The following is a 10,457-nucleotide window of genomic DNA, read 5'->3' as shown; positions in this document are numbered from 1 at the left end:
AACATTCAACATCTTTTGCATTTGGCCAAGTGTGCGTGTGTTGTATAAATAACAAAATAGGAAAAGAAAACAGAGGGTAAGAGAAAATAGAACCCATGCTAGGCACCCACACATACGACGTTTCCTGGGCATCTGTGGCAGGTGTCACTGCTCCCTCTTTGCTGGTGATGAAATGGAACCAGCTCATAGAAGATCAGAAAGCCTCTTGGAGTGACCCGTAAGGGAGTGGTGGAGCTGCGTCTGGGACCCAAGTGTGCAGCGATGTTTGGAGCAGTGCCATCCAGGGCAGACAAATGCCCAGGGCCAGTTACAGCTGTGCCAGCCCCAGGACTGTGACTTCTCGACCTGGGAGAAAACCAGGAAGGGTTTGATTCTAGAAACTCAGCTCTGGACACTGAATCTGGGAGAAGGATAGTGCCCCTACTGGAAAGGCCCGTGCTCACGGAGCACCCAGGAGGCCAAGCCTAGCTCTGACTGGGCCAAATGGGTGTTCTCCAGCAAGTAATTTTCCCTCTGTGAACCTGAGCGCCTCATCCAAGTTCCCACCGCGGAGGAGGGAGGAGGCCTAAGGGAGGCGACACCTGAGAAAGCCCCCTCCTCCCAAGCAGGTTCTCAAAAATAACCCTAGTCTTTCAGACTCAAAAGCACGGTCCCCAAAGCTCTGGACCGCCCTGGCTCTCGGGGCCTTCTTCTGGGTCCAGGTGGCTTTAACGCAAACAGACATATTGTTTGCTAAGTCCGACCTATTGTTCATTCATTCATCTTACACCTACGCAGGGCGTCCCACAAGTCAGGCTCGGGGTGGGGATGGGGGGGGCCAGGATGGTCCTCTGCGCACGTCCCCTGCCCGCGTGTCCCCGCGCTTGCCCACGCGCTTGCCCACGCCTCTGAGCACACACTAGGGCCCATAGCCCCCGTGCACCTGGGGACTGACACTGGGACCACGCCCGCCGCCCACACGTACCGGTGGCACAGGCCACCCGGGCGCCGACCGTCGCGCCCTCGCCCCGCCGCGACCGCCAGCCCGCGGCTAGCCAGCAGGGCAACAGCACTTGGCGCAGGCCCCTCCCCTCCCCCCAGGCGGCCAATGAGCGCCGCGACCCGGGCCGGCCCCGCCCACCACGGGGAGCCCCGGCCGCCGATTGGCCCGCCCGGGCGCAATGGCCCCCGCACGTGGGGCGGGGGCGGGGGGTGAATGAAGTGGAAGCGATTCCCCCGCCCCCGCGTTTACCTCCCGCGCCCGGCGCGGCCCGCCCCCCGCGGCGCCCAGTCCCGAGCCCGCCCGCCGGCCCGCTGCACCCGATCCTGGCGTCCGGCTCCCCCGGGCCCGGACCCCGCGTCGTGGACCCGCGATGGCCAAGCGCAGCTCGCTGTCCATCCGCATCGTGGAGGGGAAGAACCTGCCCGCCAAGGACATGTGAGCGCTGCCGGGCGTGGGGGCCCCAACTTTCTGGGGAGGGGCGCTGCCCCTTAAGCCTGACCTTTTTGGGGTCCACGCGGCCCGCCCACAAGTGGAGCAGCGGCGAGGGTGTGGCGAGCGTGGCCGCGGTGGGGAACTGGAAGGGGAATGGGGACAGTAAGATTTGTTGCGAGCACCGGGCAGGGGGGGACAGGGAAGGGCCGTGGACTGGGGAGGGGACGAGGTTCTGTAAGGGGCCTGAGTTAGCAGGGAGGGAGCGAACGGCGGCTCAAGAGGGGAAGGGGCTTTAATAGGATAGGGGCTGAGCGTGGGGGGCACCTCGCAGGGAGATGTCTCGGTGAACTGCGGGGGTGTGGCCGGAGGGGGTGGGGGGTGCCCTCTGGAAACGAGGGGTCTTCCTCAGCAGTTCCGGAACCTTGAGTACCCGAAAGTGTGCACCTGAAACACGCCCTGGGGCCGGGGCTGTCCCGGGGCTTCCAGCTGCGCGCTGGTGTGAAGGGTGAACCTGTAGGTCAAGAGGCCGGGACCCTGCAAAAATGGGGCGTCTGGGGAGCAGCTGTTGCTCCTGCCTTGGGCTTGATCTGAGCTAGGCGGTGGCTTTACCTCCCCACAAGTACTCAGCAAGGCAGTTCTCATCATTCCATTTTACAGATAAGGAAACCAAGGCTCGGAGACCTGAAAATGCTGGCTCCAGATGGCAGAGCAAGGTCTTGGGTCCAGAGCTCCTAACACACGCTGACATCTAGGGCTTTCCCTGGTCCCTGGCCAGATTTGAGGAGGTTTCAGGAGCCCCTTGTCCCAGCTTCTTTCTCCGTAGTCCCAGAGCTCAGCTGCCCCATCCCATCCCTGGCTCCCTTGTGTTCAGCCTTGGGCAGCATCTTTGCTCAGAAGCCTCGCTTACCCCTTCTGTAAACTGGAAGTCAAAATCCCTTAAGCACAGGAGTGTTGGCTGGCTCAGTCGGTAAAGCATGGGCCTCTAGATCTCGGGGTTGTGAGTTCGAGCCCAGGCTGGGTGTAGAGATTGCTTAAAAATGAAATCTAAAAAAAAAAACAAAACAAAAACCCTTAAGCACAAGGCTCGAGGTATGCTGGCTGCTTGGAGCAGGGTGTGGGGGAAGGGGAGCCCAGAGGCTGCATAGGGTCCAAAGTCCTCTGTCTGGAGTGCCCCCCCTCCCCTGCCCGCCCCGGCCTCCTCAGCCAGCTCCTAGATGCCAAGAGGTGGCGTATGGGGAGGGGTGCAGGAGGCCAGGGCGAGGGCGTCTCTCTCGCACAGATGGTGGCCCCTGTGAGTTTCCCTGCTCACTCAGCGCCTTGAGCAGTTCTAGTTCAAGGCCCCCTGGGCCTGGCAAGGCCAGGCTCAGCAGTTGCTATGGCAATGGGTGAGGGAGGGGGCTGGGCGGCCGTCTCCAGGTGGGTTTCTGTGCTCAGGGGTAGGTGGGGCCGACGCTGGGAATGTGGTCTTGGGGGAGAGCAGGCGGATGAGCTCTGAGGAGGGTCTCAGCTTCCAGGCCCAGCCTCTAAGCACCCCCCAGGCTGGCACCGCTAACTAGGTCAGCTTGGCCTCCTCTGGCTGGTGGCTGCTGGGAGGAGCAGCCCCTCCGTCTGTCGCCTCCCTCCCCATCCCCGCAGGCCCTAGTGCCTGGCTCTAGGCTTTCCCCAGGCCCAGGTGGTGAAGCTGCGGACTGGGTCTATCTGGGAACCAAGGGGCCAGGTTCTGGGCCCAGCCCTGCCTCTGCGCAGCCCAGGGACCCTGGGGCTCCATTCCCGGGGGAGTGGCCACTAAGTCCTGTTGGTTCCGCCTCCGGGATCTCTTTCCTAGCCCTACCCCCCCCCCACTCACCTCCCCTCACCTCCTGAAGGCCTCTGACCTGTCACCTGGCTCTTAACTCCAGCTGTCACCACCCCCCCCAGCCCCTTACATTTGGGCTCTTTGCAGCCCTGCTTTTGCATGCTTTTTGGGGCTTCTGCCTTCAGACCCTCCCCTTCAGAGTCATCCAGAAAACTCCTGTTCATCCTTCAGGACCCCTCTCAAACTTCCGCTCAGTTCCAGGGCTTTCCCTGGTGCCCTCCGGCAGCACTGGTTCATGTGCCCCCAGGCTTGTGTCCTCCACCAGTTGGGGTCAGCTGGAGTCAGGAGGATGCCCTTGGTGGCAGTTTCTGCTTCTTGGGCTGCCCGTGCTGTGCGACCAAGAGGGGTAGGCCCCATGACTCCTTCGTCTTGGCATTCCGGGGCCCTGGGGGGTTCCTGGTCCATGGTAGAGAAGAATAAGGGCTGTGGAGGACCCTTCCATTTAATCCTTGTATTCTATAAGGTAGATACGCTCAGTTTGTAGAAGGGGAAACCGAGGCGCAGGGTGTGCAAGTCACTTGCCAAGGCCACATAGTACTTAGATAGAGAAATCGGGATTCAAACCCACTCTTTCTGCTGCTGACAGGCCAAGAATCCTAGCTGGGCCGAGGTTGCAGCCTTGCTGTGGGGCTTGGTGGGGACTGAGCCTTGCAAATGCCATGCAAATCATTTGGCTCAGGGACAGCAGGGGTTGGAGATCCCAGGAGGCCCTCACCGAGTGGGGGATGCAGGGATGGTGGTGAGCCTGCCTCGCTGTGCCTCATCAGCTGGTCTCCTGAGCGGCATCCCTTCTAGCGGGGACTTGCACACTTCTGAGGACGGGGAGCTCACCACCTTTCATAGTGACCCATCTTGACTGAGACCGTTGTAAGAAGGAAGACATCATCACAGCTGCCATTTCCACTCATGGGCTTTTAGTTCTCTTAAGGGCACAGAGCACAGCTGTTCTCCCTGTCACCGACCGCTTTCAGAGCCCACCTGTTCCTGTTTTCATCCACCGTCTCCCATCCTTGCGTGCCTAGGTCAGCCAGACAGGAGCTAAGTCTCATAATGACCGGTGACTGACTGGCTCCCACGCCCACTGGCCCTGGGGACGGGCCCGGGACTATTTCAGGGTTTGCCCTGATCCTTCCCTTTCCACAGCCTGGAAACTGCCAAGGGGCTAAATATAGAGGCCTCGCAAGTAGCCAGGCTGGCTTCCACAAGTGACTTGGGGAAGGGGAAATGGGGCAGGGGACCAGTCCGGGGGCCTCACAGGGCAGAGGGCAGTGGGCAGGGGCACAGGTCCCAACAGCTGGCCAGGGATTATGGCCGGGCCTCTGGCCTCAGTCCGCTCCTGACAGTGTCCCCTTTGCCCCTCTCTGATCCAGTCACCCAGCTCCTCGCTGCCCCTGCACACCCAGGTCCGTTCCTCCCTCCGGGCCTTTGCCCACCCCTGTGATCTGGCCTGTAACACAAGCCCCAAACCTCACGGTTCATCCAAAGATTCATTCATTGAGTGAGAGCTACACAGTGGGCAGAGCTGGGCTCATAGGGCTGCCAAGGGTGCTGGGCCAGGAGGCAGAGGCAGGGTAGAGGGGGCCTGCCCTGCTCCCCTCCCCCACCCCAGGTCTCAGCCCACATGGACATCTTCCTCCTTCCCGGTTCCTTGTGCAAATACGCGTGCAGCTGCTGGGCCCTGCCGCCCAGCCCAGCTCTGGGGGTGTACAGGGGCCTGACTGCTGGAGGCCCGGAGTCCCCTGACTTTGGGGTGGTGGGATGCAAGCCATTCCCAAGGGGCCCTCTGGAGGAGCGGGCTCCTAAGTGACAGGGGAAGGGGTGACAGGCAGAAGAGCAAAGAGTCTAAGGCCATGCCAACATTTACTAAACACCTGCCATGGGCTGGCCCTCCCATCAGGTGGGGGACCCAGGGCAGCCACCCTGCGAGTGGTCATTGCGCACCTCACTGCACTGCGTGGGGAGCCGAGTCCTGGCAAATGTTCCCGGTCAGCATCGGGAGGACCTTCGAAGATGTTTGTGTCTCGTGGCTTCCTCTGCAGGAAGAACCCCTTTTGAGAAGGGAAGCAGGGCCTGGAATTCCCCAACCTCCAACATGCAAATCACTTCCTTTTTATGGACACTGGGCCTGGCACTCCCGGAGACAGTCCTCACCCCCTTTCTTGCCTGGGACCAGCCCTAGGCCTGGCTGGGGCTCCCCCCCACCTCCCGCAGGAATCCCCTACCAACCGAGAACAGGGCACCTGAACAGTCCCAGCCTCGTCTTCCCCTTCCTTTCTCAGATGGCCGAGAGCTGGGGGGCAGACTTTACATTTGTTCATTCATTCATCCAGCAAACATCCCTGGGCCCCCTGTCTTGTGCCGAGCCCTGTCCTAGGCCCTGGGGACACAGAAGTGGCCTCCTCCCTCAGGTAGTCAGGTGGGGGTGGCAGCTGAGGACAGCACATCACTAGCAGTCCTGGGATGGAGGGAAAGATGGAGAGTACAGAGACAGTGGCCCCAAAGGGGAGACCTTACGCCCGGCCTCTGGGATGGAGGGGGAGCGGGCTCTGAGGGGCGGGGCTGAGGCTGGGAGGTGGGCAGCGCCGTCCAGGCAGGAGCAGCAGCAGGAGCAAGGGCTTGGGTGTTGAGGATCGGGGTTTCTGGAGCTGGCCTGGGGCAGTTCCCTGCTATGACTGTTGTGTCTCCCTCCCCAGGGCAGAGCAGGGTGGGGCGGAAGGAAGGGGTGGCAGGAAGGAGGATCTTTTCCCAAGCAGGAGGGGCGGCCGAAGGCCCTTTCTCCCCTTCCCCAGCACTCGTGCAGGGGAGCCTCGTGCAGATAACTGCCTTTGGCTCACCGGGAGCCTCCCAGACTGACGGGGGGGTGGGGGGTGGGGGGGGCAGACGATTTGGCCCGAGGAGCCGTTAGGCCCCAGCCTAGCCCCGCCCCCCATGCCTTAGCCTTGATTGTCTTTTTCCTGGGGTCACCAAGGGCTGAGCAGCCTGGGAGCCCCTGGGCGCCCCGCCCCCCGCCCCCGCCGCTCAGCCCCTGCCTGGCCTTGTTTCTTGCAGCAGCGGCAGCAGTGACCCCTACTGCATCGTGAAGGTGGACAATGAGCCCATCATCCGGTACGGCCCCTCCCTCCAGCCCCAGCTAGGGGTGGGTGACCGGACTACTCCCCGCCCACCCCTGTCCGTCCAGCTCACAGCCCGGGAAGGGGAGGGCTCCGAGCATCTGATCCCCTGGCCCCGCCCCCTGCCCGACACACCTGCTGGGAGGTGAGAAAACCGATCTCTAACTCTTGCTGATTACGGACCTTAAAGCCCATCCAGCCATTCGATCCAAGAGTCTCTCGCCCACCCTGTTCCTTTCTGTGATCTTCACGGCCCTCAGAAGGGACAGAGGATGGCGATTAGTAACAGCAGCTCATTTATGGAGTACGGTCCCCCAGGCCCTGTGCTAAACCTTTTGCAGCCCGTTTAAAACGTGCAACGAGCTAGATGTGATATTATTAAATTGCATTTTCAAATGAGGAAACCGGGGACTCAGAGAGACCGACTTGCCCAGGGTCACATACCTAGGAGGTGGCAAAGTCAGACTGGAACCCAAATCTGGCTGACCTCGAAGCCTGAGCATCCCCCCCATCCTGGCTCTCCCTTGGGGTTCCCCGCTCCCTGAGAGACTCCCACAGTGGTCATGCCCCAGAAAGGCATGCCGCAGAAAGGGGGCCCCAGCCTGTACCCAGAAGGGCCACTTCCTTGGATTCGCTTTTGTCCATGGACTCCATGATTCTGGGCAGGGTCTTTGAGGTCCCACCCCCTCCGTCTCTCTGGCCTTGACCTCGGACTTCATGGCCAGAGCTGCCCTGCTGTTCTGCCCACCAACGTGCCCATTGCTGACAGCCAGCCGAGGCTGCCAGACTCGTGGTTCTTCCCCACTTCAAACAGGACCCCAGGTCTTCTTCCACATTCTGTCCAAACCATGATACCACGAGGGGGATGGGCAGGATGGCTCTGATTGTCTCTGTGACAGGGAAACCGAGGCACCAGCGTTCAAGTGACCTGTCAGAGAAGTGGTTGGGGTGAAGATGATCATTTGAGCCTTAACCTGGGTCCTTGGGGGTTTCGGCTCCCCACCCCCCAACAGTCCCTGCTGATTGCCAAGAGCGGAAGGCTCTGTCCCGGAGGGTCTGGCCACATAAAACCTCTCTGGGTCGGGGTCTGGACCGGGGCTCCCCGGCCCCTCAGGAGGACCATCCAGCTCGAGTCCACTTGGCCATCCCCCTGTTTCGACCCTCAGCGAGTCTGTTCAGCACCAGGAGCCAGGGGGAGGCTGGGAGGCCAGCCCTCTGGTTCTGGCTCTGCCACCATCCTGTCATGTGACCTGAGGCCAGCTATGGCCACCTGTGGTCTCAGGTTCCCCAAATGGAAAATGGCCTGCTAGCTGCAGCCCTATGACCCACCCAGGGCAGAGGGGAAGGTCAAGGAGGGAATGACTGATGGTGGGCAGTGGGGTCCAGGACAAGGAGAGTCATCAAACGGCACAGCACTCATTCTCGGGAGTGGAAGGGGATGTGGCGGAAGGTGAACCAAAGTCCCGTGGCCCTGTCTTGTCATGGCCCGTGGGTGGGCCAGGGGCCTGGGGGGGCCCAGACACGTGCTGAGGGTCCTCTCCTGTAGGACAGCTACTGTGTGGAAGACGCTGTGCCCATTCTGGGGCGAGGAGTATCAGGTGCACCTGCCGCCCACCTTCCACGCGGTGGCCTTCTACGTCATGGATGAGGATGCCCTCAGGTGGGTGGGCCCCCACTCTTCAGACGGGGCCCAGACCCTGCCATCTGCCCCTCGCGGCCCATGTCACTTCTGGGACTGCTGGTCGCTTTGCATCCTCTTTACGGCCTGGGGGGAGGGGGATCCCCGGGAGGGTCCGGAAGGGTTCAAGGTTTGAGCAAGCAGGTGTCTGTGGGGGCGGGGGGAGTTCACACTGCTCACACCACGTCATCCATATGCACGTGCCGGAATAAAGGCGCAGGTGTGCTGGCCTGTGCGTAGGGGCATGCGAGCCAGGGAACCCAGAACGAACTTGGCATATATGTGGGCTCATGTGTCTGTCCACGTGCAAAAACCTAGCCCATGGTCGTGGGAGTGTCCAGAATGCAGGGCCTACAGGAGGGTCATGGGTCCCGCTCTGATCGGCTCCTGCAAATGACTGGAGCGTCAGCCTCCCTGCTTCCCACAGGGCCCCTGAACTGGGCCAGAGGGGGGTCCTGGGCTCCCTGCGGAGCCCTGCCCACCTCTGGCTCCCTCTCCATCCTCCAGCCGGGACGACGTTATCGGGAAGGTCTGCCTTACCAGGGACACCCTGGCTGCTCACCCTAAGGGTAAGATCCCCGGGAGGGAGCCTGTGGCCTGCTCTTGCTTCCCCTCCCCTGGCCCCCTTCCTCTCTCCCCCCACTGGTCTACCGCATCCCTGGCTTTCCCCTGATTCAGAGACGCTTCCTCTAGGCTCCTTCACGGCGCATGCTCGGGGAAAGCCATGTCCGCCCTCCCTAGAAGGGCCTCTGGCCGTCTCCTGCACCCTGACCTCTGTGCCCTGGGCCCCATTCTGTCCCCTCCTGGGACTGTGTCCCCCTAGGGCAGAGAGGGGCTGCCAGTGGTGGGATCTGGGGCCTGGGGCCTCTGTATGCTCCATTGCTGAGGTGTGGAGATCCCTTCTCCCAATCGGGCTAGCTCTGTACCCTTGGGGTCCCCTTAGCCTGGGCCCCAGTGCCACTCTGTCCTAAGCCTGAGGGGCCAGCCTGTGGCTGAGCTAGGGCCCTTGGGTGATGGCTGAGCTGCTGACACTGTTTCGAGGGGTTAGCCCTGACGCAGCCTCACTGCGTGCCCTGGGGCAGGTGCTGCCTTCTCCGGGCCGGGTCCCTCTCTGCCAGTGACGGTTCAGAGCGGGAGCTTTCGCACGGTTCAGGTTCTGCTTGTCTGAGCCCCTGTGACTCCTCCCAGGCCTTCCCGCCACACACCTGCTCCTGTCTGTGAGGCCAGGGAGGGCATGCGGGGGTGGGGGGGGCAACTTTGCTGACTCATGGAGCCTCTTGGCCTCAGCCAGGCCAGAGGCCTCTCCTGCCCGCTGCCCCCGCCAGCCCCTCAGGGTCCAGCGGCCCAAGTGATGCTGGTCCCCTGTTGCTCCCCCATCTGGGCTCGGCCCCTCCTCCAGCAGCCCCAGATAAGAGCCACTGTTTTAAGATGGAGAAACTGAGGCCAGAGAGGGTGGTCCTGTCATGAGTTAGGGTCAGTGGGGCACGACAGTAAGGACACAGGGGTTGCCGGATTTGGTTTCACATCAAGCCTCTTCCAACTGCCGTTGCTCAGCTTCCGAGCCTGTGTCCCCATTTGTCCCTGGGGACGACGGCCCCTGCCCCCTGGAGCTTGAGAGGACCCCGAGGGGATGGTGGAGGGGTACTGTGGCGGGGCCGAGGGAGAGGGCCGGGCCCCCGCTGAGCCGCCTGTCCCGCAGGTTTCAGCGGCTGGGCCCACCTGACGGAGGTCGACCCTGACGAAGAGGTGCAGGGCGAGATCCATCTGCGCCTGGAGGTGGTGGCGCGGCCGCGGGGCCGCCGGCTGCGCTGCTCTGTGCTGGAGGCCAGGTGAGACGGGAGGGTCTGGGGAGCAGGGCGCTGGGCCCCCCCGCAACCAGAGACACCGGCCGTGACTGCCTGCCTGCTGTCCCCCCCCTCCCAACTCCATGTCCTGGCCCTGCACCTCCTCCCACCAAGGCCTGTGCGGGCGGACCGGGGAGTTGCCCTGACCTGAAGGTGTTTCCTGGGTGACCCGGCCCAGGAGGCTATGTCTCAGGGGACGGGGTGACGTTCTAAAGCTGGGGCTTTGGGCATCATTGAGCAGTGGGAGTAGCAGGCGAGAGGGAAGCCCGAACTCTGAGCAGGCAGCCCCCATGCCAAGACTGGGCCTCCCCTGGGTTTAACTGCTGTATGAACTTGGCCCTGTGCGTGTGCGCGCACACGTGTGTGTGTGTGTGTGTGTGTGTGTGTGTGTGTGTGTGTGTGTGTTGCAGGGGTGGAGTTGTCCTCAGTGGGGTGGAAGGAGTTGCTGAAAAGCTCCAGACGGGCAGGGTGGGGTTCCCTCCAGGAGGGACAGTGACTTGGGCCGAAAGGTGGGCCTGAGTCACCTGTGACAGCCATCCCCCCCCCCCCCCCCCCC

The 10,457-nt window shown here is 62.4% G+C and overlaps 1 protein-coding gene across 1 annotated transcript in view; it reads left to right on the top strand.

The window, feature by feature from the left end:
* Positions 1-1,280: 1,280 nt before the first annotated feature.
* Positions 1,281-10,457, top strand: part of LOC103670207 (ras GTPase-activating protein 4) — a 25,708-nt gene continuing 16,531 nt past the window's right edge. The window contains exons 1-5 of the mRNA XM_040634902.1: positions 1,281-1,417; positions 6,318-6,374; positions 7,926-8,039; positions 8,565-8,626; positions 9,757-9,886. Coding sequence (XP_040490836.1) covers positions 1,353-1,417; positions 6,318-6,374; positions 7,926-8,039; positions 8,565-8,626; positions 9,757-9,886 — 428 coding nt within the window. The 5' untranslated portion in view covers positions 1,281-1,352. The remainder of the gene's footprint in view (positions 1,418-6,317; positions 6,375-7,925; positions 8,040-8,564; positions 8,627-9,756; positions 9,887-10,457) is intronic.

This window comes from Ursus maritimus, unplaced genomic scaffold, assembly GCF_017311325.1.
Source record: "Ursus maritimus isolate PB19 unplaced genomic scaffold, ASM1731132v1 scaffold_2, whole genome shotgun sequence".
NCBI lineage: Eukaryota > Metazoa > Chordata > Mammalia > Carnivora > Ursidae > Ursus > Ursus maritimus.
This window is presented reverse-complemented; position numbering and strand designations above follow the sequence as displayed.